General features: G+C 43.0%; 2 protein-coding genes across 2 annotated transcripts; one reads left to right on the top strand and one right to left on the bottom strand.

Annotated features, from left to right (window-relative positions):
* Nucleotides 1-1,243: 1,243 nt before the first annotated feature.
* Nucleotides 1,244-3,336, top strand: LOC125536097 (H/ACA ribonucleoprotein complex subunit 4). Its single transcript, XM_048699222.2, has one exon. The coding sequence runs from the start codon at nucleotides 1,279-1,281 to the stop codon at nucleotides 3,097-3,099; it is 1,821 nt and encodes a 606-aa protein (XP_048555179.2). The 5' UTR covers nucleotides 1,244-1,278; the 3' UTR covers nucleotides 3,100-3,336.
* A 3,931-nt stretch (nucleotides 3,337-7,267) lies between these two features.
* Nucleotides 7,268-9,230, bottom strand: LOC147984140 (uncharacterized). Its single transcript, XM_087540984.1, has 5 exons — nucleotides 8,877-9,230; nucleotides 8,511-8,680; nucleotides 8,425-8,428; nucleotides 7,822-7,949; nucleotides 7,268-7,416 (listed from the first exon to the last, which is right to left on the bottom strand). Exons 1-5 carry the CDS (start codon nucleotides 8,997-8,999, stop codon nucleotides 7,374-7,376), a joined length of 468 nt encoding a protein of 155 aa, XP_087397110.1. The 5' UTR covers nucleotides 9,000-9,230; the 3' UTR covers nucleotides 7,268-7,373.
* Nucleotides 9,231-10,555: the final 1,325 nt, after the last annotated feature.

The following is a 10,555-nucleotide window of genomic DNA, read 5'->3' on the forward strand; positions in this document are numbered from 1 at the left end:
GGAGTATTGATTTTATCAGCGTACCCTTTCCTATTGCACCCAAGATATGTTCAATCCACCCTTGTATTTTATTCCAGAGTCTATCCTTCACGTACTTGAACATTCCGTTCTTATTTCATCCCACCTTAGAAGGCAGATCAAGTTAGCGATCATTGGGAGTTTTTTTTTGGAATCTCAAGTGCAATTTTCATTGCTTCCCTCATACCTTTTGGGCACCCATTAATAAAATGAATTGAACTCTTGGACATATCAACAAGTTGGCCCGATGCCTAACAATATATTGAGTACCTCCCCAATCTCCGTTGCTCCGCTGTACTAGCCTTTGCAAAAAAGCAAGTTGTCGTCTGCAAATAAGAGATGTTTGACAGAGGGTGTTGTGGCGCCACTATGATGCCCGATTTTTTTTAATTTCCTTGCTCCTCAATAGGCAAGGCACCTTCAACCGCCAGTAAAAACAAGTACGGGGAAATAGGCCAGACGAATTTTCTATATGACGCTCGCTGCATTGGGTTGTTGTTATTTCACATAGAGCCAACCAACGAGCAATCGAACTAGGCTAGCCCATTTAGTCAAGTTATGTTTATCTAGTTTTCCTTGTTTTAGGAACTTTCTAGAAGGTTTCGATTTTTAGGAACTGATCTATGTTTTTTTATTTCATTTTTATGTTTTTCTTCACTGGATTTTATTGGTTTTCTTTTTGGTTTTATCTTTTACCTTTTTTGTTTTTATAAAAAAGTTCACTTTTTTTGTTGCTTTAAATAAAATGCTCGCACTTCTAAAGAAATGTTCGTGTTTCTTTAAAAAAATATTAATTTCAAAAAAAATTCAGGTTTCCAATTTTTTCCCACTTTCGAAAATTATTTGTATTTTCTATAGATATCATATTTCAGAAAATGTTCATGTTTTTTGAAAAATATTTTGAAATTAAAAAAATTTCGATTTCCCATAAATTTGTGTTTTTCAAAAAATGTTCAGAATTAGAAAATCTTTATGCTTTCAAAAAATATTCAGAATTTTTATAAAGTCCACGTTTTCAAAACCACGGTAGGGACAAACTCAATTACTTCGGTCCGTGGTTTTTGTCCGGCCCATGCACATCCAGTGGTGGAACTGGGAGGCCCGACTCGAAGCCCATCGGTCCAGCCCACGCACGCACCACTTTCACCCGCTAAACCCTTCCTCCTTAAAACGCCTTTCTTCCTCTCCGTCGCCGCCACGGCGCCGCTTTCCGTCCCCGCAAAAACCCTAATCCCCCCTCCACCCACCCCACCCGCCGCCATGTCGTCCACGCCGCCGGCCGTCGCGTCCCCCGCCTCCGAGCACACCAAATCTAAGAAAAAGAAGAGCAAATCCAAGGACGCCTCCGCCGACCCCGCCGCCGATACCACATCGCTGGCGGACGCCGAGGCCAAGACTGATGGCTATATGATCAAGCCCCAGGCCCTGGTTCCGTCCCTCGACACCTCCACCTGGCCGCTCCTCCTCAAGAACTACGACCGCCTCAACGTCCGCACCGGCCACTACACCCCGCTCCCCTCCGGCCACTCGCCGCTCAAGCGGCCCCTCGCCGAGTATCTGCGGTACGGCGTCATCAACCTCGACAAGCCGTCCAACCCCTCCTCCCACGAGGTGGTTGCCTGGATCAAGCGCCTCCTCCGCGTCGAGAAGACCGGCCACAGCGGCACGCTCGACCCCAAGGTCACCGGCAACCTCATCGTCTGCGTCGACCGCGCCACACGCCTCGTCAAGTCGCAGCAGGGCGCAGGTAAGGAGTATGTGTGCATCGCCCGCTTCCACGCCGCCGTCCCAGACACGGCCCGGGTCGCTCGCGCGCTCGAGTCCCTTACCGGCGCTGTGTTCCAGCGCCCGCCGCTCATCTCAGCGGTCAAGCGCCAGCTCAGGGTGCGGACCATTTATGAGAGCAAGCTGCTGGAGCATGACGCCGAGCGCCACCTTGCTGTGTTCTGGATCTCCTGCGAGGCTGGAACCTATGTCCGGACGCTCTGTGTGCACCTTGGGCTGCTCCTGGGTGTCGGTGCGCATATGCAGGAGCTGCGCCGTGTCCGGTCAGGTATCCTCGGAGAGCAGGACAACATGGTCACCATGCACGATGTGATGGATGCAATGTGGGCACTTGACAACCACAAGGATGAGTCTTACATAAGGCGTGTGGTGATGCCGCTTGAGGTAATTCTTACCAGTTACAAGAGGCTTGTTGTGAAGGACTCTGCTGTTAATGCTATCTGCTATGGTGCCAAGCTTATGATTCCTGGGTTGCTCCGGTTTGAGAATGACATTGATGTTGGGGAAGAGGTTGTTCTCATGACTACAAAAGGGGAGGCGATTGCCATTGGTATCGCTGAGATGCCCACTGCTGTTATGGCGACTTGTGACCATGGTGCTGTGGCGAAGATCAAGAGGGTGGTGATGGACAGGGACACATACCCAAGGAAGTGGGGGCTTGGTCCAGTGGCACTCAAGAAGAAGAAGATGATTGCTGAGGGCCTCCTTGATAAGCATGGGAAGCCAACTGAGAAGACCCCAGCTGAGTGGCTTCGGAATGTGGTGCTTCCTACTGGTGGTGATGCGATGATTGCTAGCCTTGCAGCTGCTCCTGAGCCCGAGAAGGTGAAGGTGGAAGAACAGGATGTGGTGCCAAGTGAGGAGGTCAAGGAGAAGAAGAAAAAGAGGAAGACTGATGAGGATGATGTAACTGCTTCTACACCTGCAAAGAAGATGAAGGTGGAGGAGGTCACTGAGGCAGTGGAAGGGGAGAAGAGTGAGAAGAAGAAGAAAAAAAAGAAAGACAAGGGAGAACCAGGATCAGCTGTTTCGGAGGCAGTGAAGGAGGAGAAGAGCAGTCTGTCTGATGAGGAGAAGGGTGCCAGCGAGAAGAAAAAGAAGAAGAAGAGCAAGGAAGACGGTGATGATGTCGCTCCAGAGAGTGTGGAAGTTGAGAAGAGCGAGAAGAAAAAGGACAAGAAGAAGAAGAGCAAGGAAGGCGGTGATGATGTCGCTACAGAGAGTGAAGTTGAGAAGAGCGAGAAGAAAAAGGAGAAGAAAAAGAAGAAGAAAGACGCAGAGGAGGCGACACAATAGGTAGAGCTTGTAGTTTACATCGGCTGGTTATGTTATATGGTTGCAATTGTGGGAAAGTTTGAACTACCTGTTTTATGTACCCTGCACACCCTCGCAACCATCTATGTAGGCCTAATGTACTATCGTTAGGTTACTGCCATTCAACCGAAGTGCTATGGTAACTAGAGAGATTTCCCATTAAATTTCTTGAACAATGAAGCTTGTTTTGCTCTATCTGTTATCAGTTGATGCAATTAATTTTGCTCCCGTCTCATTTTAGTAGTTTACTCTAGTGAAATTTTAGGCTTGCTAATCTCATCAATCTGCTGTTTGCTGATACTTAGCCGAGGTAGAGTTTACCAGTCCTAATATTTCCACCACACTGATGTGATACAGTGATAGCATGCTTTCCTATGTTGATATATACATGTTGCAGCCATCCAGAAACTGGTGATTGTTCTGTGCACCGAGTCTGCAATTCTACGAGTGCTATATACCTGTTCCAAAATAAGTGTCTCAACTTTGTACTAACTTTTGTACAAAGTTGTACTAAAGTTGAGACACTTATTTTGGGATGGAGGGAATATATGTTTATTATGGTAGGACTAGAAGATGTACGTATATTTGTTCCTGCCATGGTTTTTGAAATATTGATTTTCCTGTGTAGCAGAAGTGGTATATCTGTGGTGCGTAACAGCGCAGTTCATCAGATTTTAGCATGTTGTTTGGTTGCAATTATGGGGGAGTTTGAACTACCTGTCTTGCTTGCTCTGTACCCATTGGAACCGTCTATTGTTTCTTAGTCCTAATGTAGTAGAGTATCTTTGTTAGGTTACTGCCACTCAACTGAAATGAGGCATGCATTGCTGTATCCGTTTTCAGTTGATGAAGTGAAAATTGCTCTTATCTCACCTTAGTAGTCCGCTGTACTGAAATTTCTGGCTTGCCAATCTTCAATCTGCTATCTGTCTGCTGATAGTGTTAACCTTATATAAGTAGAAATAAGTCTAGTCTGAACATTTCCACCACGTTAATGTGCGAACTTCGTTTTCTGCGTTGCTGATACACAATCACCCAGGAGTCTCAGGCCTGTATTCCTGTGTCTGTTATATGTTAATTTCAAGTGAATTTTGTTCTCACCTCATGTCAGTTGTCTACAGTCTACTACCTGTCTACGGTTCTGATATTTCTGTTTTCTTTTTGGGCGATATATGATCTCTCTGCTGTTATTCTGGAGCCAAAGTGAAATTGCTTAGCCCACGGGGATGTGAGACCTTGCTTAGTCTTCTGTGTTTGAATACATGCTTACAATTTCCTATGTCTGCAGTGATAATCTGAAATTCTCGGAGTGGCATGTTGGATTGAATTTGCCAGTTTCATTTGTTTAGTAGCATGTATGTATTGTGCTCCTCTCGGCTTGGTCATACCAGCAGTTGTTTTGCTGTGGGCATAACAGCATACTATTCCCTCTGTCCCAAAATAAGTGTCTTTACTTTATTACAATGATGTACTAAAGCTAATACAAAGTTGAGACACTTATTTGGGACGAAGGGAGTACTTGATAAGATTTTGTTAGTTGAGGCCCGACCAGGCGTATTTTCCTTGGCATTGAGCTGGAGAACTAGATGTCATCTCCACTTCTTCACCCCAAGCTATGTGACTTTGGCCTTAGTCCCAGCTGCTTTGGGTGGCAGCCGCAACGCTGTGGCTCGGCGATCTGGCATTGGTTCGGCTGAGGGCTCGTCAGTTCTAGGAGGAAAAAGTCTAAAATAAACCTTGAAATTATAGACGAAATCTAAATCAAACCCTGAACTTTGAATCCCGAAAATTGGCACACTGAACTTGTAATCCCGGTCTATTTTGGACCCTAGACCTGTTTGGCACGCTGGGAAGACTACGAACATAATTGGTTTGATGCCAACAATTGGCATTGCCGATATTTGGCAAGCCAACATTTGGCAAAATCAAAATTTGTCAAATGTTGGCAACTTTTTGTGAGGTTGAGAAGAAAAGTTAGTAGCCAACCAATCACTAACCAACATTTGGCATTTGCCAAATATTGACATGCCAACTTTTGGCATCAAACCAATCATGCTCTACAATCCCGGTCGGGATTCCAGCTACTCTCACGGACTAGAATTTGGGCCGGCCCACTATAAAACAACAAGAATTCGTGAGGTTTAAAAAATGTTCACACGTTTCTAAAATTGTTCAAAAGTTAAAAATGTTTCTGTTTTCTATTTTTCGCACAAATTCAATTTGTTTTGTGTTTTCAAAAACTGTTTGGAATTTCGTGTTTCGCACAAAATCAACTCTATTAGCATTTTAAAAAAACTGTTTGCGATTTCAAAAAAATCATATTTATCAAAAAATGTTCAGAATTCCAACAGTTTTTCACATGCTATGAAAAATATTTCGTATTTGCAAAATTGTGTCACATTTTTAATACAGTTTTTGGAATTTCATAAATAATATATTTAAAAATTATTTCGGATTGTTGGGAGTGGACTCGACTGCGCCAGCCCACCAGACATGTAGCGAGTTTTTTTCCTTAACACACCACGCAAAAAATTCTTTCTTTCTTTTTTTTAACGGTGACGTAATAATTCCAAAACAAAAAAAACATGCCGTGGAGTCGAACTTGGGACCTGGTAGTACTAGTACAATGCTCGTGCGTTGCTACGGGTCTTTTATCATTAATCTAATCTTATGTCAATTTATGGTGCGGAGGAGACGTATCAGACAACGCCCATCACATTCAAAAACAAAGCGCCGAGGTAAATTTACATTGCACATTTACGTCAATTGGTCAACATGCTTGCCTTGACTCCAGGAATGCCTCCGGCTGATGGAGGTCACCAGGTAGGGTTACGCTAATAGAAATATTTTGATTAGAAATCAATAGAAACTTTATGAAAAATAATGCCTGACTTGGAGCCTTGGACTTGCAAAGCCAGAGACGTGGTCCACGTCCATGGGCGAGTAAGAGAATCGTAGGAAAAATTGGATACACTTATATTGGTATTTCAGGTCTGCCCAATACATAGTGTTCCTGATATTTTGGATATTTTACGCCAAGTTTCTTACTAAACACAACAGGCCTCTCGCAATCTATCTTTGGTTTTGGGTGGTTTAACAAGAGGTATTGCTTCAACACGTTGTTTCCCAGTCAAAGCTCTCTTCTTCCGACTGTCCTAGATAGGGGCAAGAATATGTTGAGAGATAAGAATAAAAATGCTAGTAGTAAATAGGACAAAACTGTAGTTAATCCAACAAATTTCTTGGCAAAATTTCTGATCATAAAAACGGAAAATTCATGTTGTGTGATTACATCGGTAGTACACATAGGAGTGACTCCATTCTGAAGCATCTGCCAAATACGGGGGCAAGATGTGAAGTTACATCAATATACTTGCAAACATAAGAGAGAGCATAGACTTCATATCTTTGCTATTGGCTAGAGCTTCAGCTCCGATCCCTAAGTTAATATTCACATCTTCTCAGTAACAATGCAGTTATGCCCAACTTCTGGTCACACAAGGATCATGGACTGATTACAGGTCACAATTACAACATGAGCACAAGAACAAGCATACACATGCCAAAAGATAGAATATGCGTTGACTGAATAATCTGCACGGAAGGCATTAGCACTACATTAATGTCCCTAAAATCTACACCAAAAATGTAGCAAAAATCCTGACAATTAGAATATATTGCAAAACAGAATGCCAAAGACAGTTCAGTATATATTACCAATGCAACTCAGTTATCAACAAAATGAGCTAACTAATTTAACTGAGCAAAAATGGATTTGATTGTGGTAACCAGTTAGAACACAGGGTAACAGTGTCTCGCGTGCTTGAGGCTGGTGCGGGGTAGGTTGGACCTAGCGAAGGACTGGATCCATCGGTGCGATTTATGCGGCCATATCTATCTGCAAGGGCGAACGGCGAGATGGTCATCGAAGAAGCATTAGAGCAACAAAAGTCCTCGTGAACCTTTGGTTCTGTGGAGGGCAGGTAAAAGTAAGATTTTGTTCCAAAATTATTTGATAACAAGTTAAGTTTGAATGTGAAATTTGAGATTACAACAGTACAAAAAATAACTATGAAATGCTGAGGAACATCTCCCTTCAGAAATGTCATCAATTAAGAATGCTAAAAAGATCATCACAAATTACCTGAAGACCTTATCTCTGCTGTAAAGAGATGATTGTAGGGGCAATTATACAAAGACAATGTCTTCTCCTCAAAGTGCACGGCCAACGCGGAATTTGCTGCCTTCAGTCTGTCCTAATTTTGCCATGAACCCCATGTCTGATTATCCACAAGAGCTCTGACAAACAACGAATCAGCTGGACCATGAAACAGAAGGACAATAAATTTACGAGGAAGGTAATTTTCTGTTATTGGCAAAACATTTGATAATTGATTAAACCCAACACTAACCACTACTTTGTCGCGTATCTATTGCCAAAATCGCAGCTTCTCTTATAGATCATAAGTGCGTAAGTGTGTGTGTAAGTGTGTGCACGCGCATACGCGCACGTGTGAGTGCGTGTGTGCACGTGCGTGCGTGCGTGCGTGCGTGTGCGTGCGCGTGCGTGTGTGTGGGTGTGTGTGTGTGTGTGATATCTCTAAGTCGAATAAACCTCCAAGTATGCAATTCATGAGCACAAAATAGAAATTATAGTTCAGTATCCCTAAAAAATGAAGCGGGAGGAGAGAAATCATGACTCACCTCACCCAACAACAAGGTGGAAACTGCAACCCAAGAAAAAGATGCCCTTCCCTCTCTCGGTGGAGAGTATGCATGCTTTCAGGAGGTGCCGACCTCAATCTCCTTCCTTCCTTTCTTGGAGGTGCTATCTAAGTACAAATTCCAGAAAAAAATACAAGTCATCCAAAGGAGATTACTTTCCAGTAGTCAGGGGCCGCAAAATGCAGCCATGACAGATGACACACCTATTATACACATGCATTCACCTTTAAGAGTGACTAATCAGTAATCGCTAAAAGGGAGTAGGAAATAAACAAAATACTCGTATTACTGTTAAGAGGTGAATAAAACATATCATTTTTTAGGCTTTTGCAACCAGTGGCAAGAAACAAATACATGTGCATCCTACTGCTGGTTCCTCACAATAATAACCTACTTGATCAACACTGGTACAAAAATAAATATTATTTAAACGAACTAATCTTGAAAAATGGTAGTTCGATTAAGAAGCAATTAATTTGAAGAGACCAAGAATATTTGTGGAGATGGAAAAATGACTTCTCGTTGGCGTTCCAGCAAATAGGCTGTGAGCAACTCAGTCTGCTACGGAATAAAAGAAATTACGGAGCTAACCAATGTGCAAGATTGATTTCTATAAAACAGATTCACTTATATGCAATGGCATATGAGTGGTGGCAGGGTTATCTCACCACGGAAAAGGATTCTGAATCCTATCTCGCCGCAGAGTCCACACACCACAGCTCGCTGCAAAGGCTATCTCAGCGCCTGCCTCGAAGACACGAAGCAGGGGCGCTTGGAGCGGCCGGCATGGAGTTGACGAGCACGTGCTTGGAGGCTTGTTCTCCTCTCCGGGATCAGTCTGGACAAGGAGTAGCGTGAACCTCAGAGGAAGATCCCATTGTTGGTCGGGCTCAGGGAGCTTTTCGAGGAGCGGAAGTAATGGAGCAGCAGCTATAATGATTGGTCCTCACCATCCACCACCTCTTCATCCGACTTTCCGGGTGGGCCGAGATCGTGGTACGATGGTGGCCGAGGTTGAACGCCGCGAAGCCTACTTTCCAACCACCATGTGGTCGCGCCCACCCGTCGCCGCTCACTGGTCTGCCGTGAACAACTGCCTTCCACACGTACAAGCCAGCAGCAGCCAGCCAGTCGCCATCGAAACAGCCGCTCACCATGCGTGATTAGAATATGAACGGAAGAGACCTAGGAGTGGGCTAAAAGAAAAGGAAAATTACATCAGTGCGAAAAGAAAAATTACCTCGCTGCCTTTGCCATGGAGCAACAATGTGGCGTGCTGGTGCGATCGGTATAATCCCACGCAAAATCTTACTTGAAAACAACATCTCTGGTAAAATCTCCACATCATTGACCTCATCGGGTTTCAAGTATATCTTTATCTCCTGGCATATACTCTGTATTAAATTAAGATGAATGAGCATCAACCACTCTAGTCTCAAGTAAAAGAATGAAACATTACTTCTGAAAGAACTACAAAAGAATGGTGTGCAGGAGCTTACTTCAAAACAACATCTCTGGTATAATCTCCACTGAAATAGCCATCTATTGAGTTTCCTTGATGACCCCTAGCAAGAATCAGTGCAAGATTGTTGGCCACTAAAAAATTAGGTACGCAACATTCAAGTAGAGACCGAAAAGTATCAAAACACCTAGCAGAAGTCATGCAACCTTCAACCATGATAAAGGAACACCCTTTCACTAAGACCGCATTTAATGGACTAAAATTATTGATAATAGCTAGGTCTTACCATAAGCGATCTGCTGTCAAATATTTTGCACTCTTATGTTGTCAATTATCAAGATAAAACGTCTCTAGACAGTCATTTCTACAAAACCCACCAAGTGACATTACAAAGAGCACCGCAAGTGATGCTCCAACGGGTAGCCAATGGATAAACCTACACCTGCCAGGCCACCTTGGGTGCTAGCTAGTCTTGCTTCAGAAAAGGTAATGGTTTCAAGAATCGAGTGAATGGATCGTCCAAGGCTGAGAGCATTTTCTTTGCTGCGGCATCTGGAAAAAAAATGTGGGATAAGAAAATTCAATCAACAGCGTAAGAACTGTAAAAACACAACATCTCTCAGTTCTGCACAGATCAATGCTTTATATATCTAAGTGGTTCATTATGTTTCTGACAAAATTTCAGATTCAACCAAAGCAAGTACAAGACATATAACTGCATTTGATCCAATTATCAAATTCACTCGTATTTTCTAAAATATGAAGACTTGCAAAAGTGTGAGCCGTTGAGGCAGCTGATAAATTATATGATTCGTTATATGATTAATTAAGTGAATTTTTGTATGAATCACTGTGATTCTACCTACCATTCTATTAGTAATGTGATTTCCTTTATCCGTTGAACTCACATCTCATGTAGACATTAGGGTCGAGGAACGTGAGAAACGAAATCCCAGAACAACAGTACAATCATGTGCCTTTTAATTCCTACAACAATTATCCGATCTGCATGAGAATAGTTTCTCCTCAGATCACACAACTCCTGCATAATAACAGAACCATATTTATCAATCTTCAAGTCGATGACCTGAAGCAAATTAGTGGTAGCAGTGTCAAAGAGTTTTGATCAAGGAATATATGTCTATATACTTGAAGCAAACAAAACACAAATATATCCAGTTTAAGGAGTTTAGCTATCACCTCATTAATTTGACCTCAACTTCTTTGGTGCTATAGCACATGTTTTCGCCA

This window comes from Triticum urartu, chromosome 2A (genome assembly GCF_056163025.1).
Source record: "Triticum urartu cultivar PI428250 chromosome 2A, HENAU_Tu73, whole genome shotgun sequence".
Taxonomy (NCBI): Eukaryota; Viridiplantae; Streptophyta; class Magnoliopsida; order Poales; family Poaceae; genus Triticum; species Triticum urartu.

Bases quoted from the DNA above. Each gene is read 5' to 3' on its own strand.
- LOC125536097 (XM_048699222.2), top strand. From the start codon at position 1,279: ATGTCGTCCACGCCGCCGGCCGTCGCGTCCCCCGCCTCCGAGCACACC.
- LOC147984140 (XM_087540984.1), bottom strand. From the start codon at position 8,999: ATGGTGAGCGGCTGTTTCGATGGCGACTGGCTGGCTGCTGCTGGCTTG. The intron at 8,681-8,876 runs GTAGGCTTCGCG...CTCCTTGTCCAG, and splicing joins GACCACATGGTGGTTGGAAA to ACTGATCCCGGAGAGGAGAA. The intron at 7,417-7,821 runs GTGAGTCATGAT...GTTGTTTGTCAG, and splicing joins CCACCTTGTTGTTGGGTGAG to AGCTCTTGTGGATAATCAGA.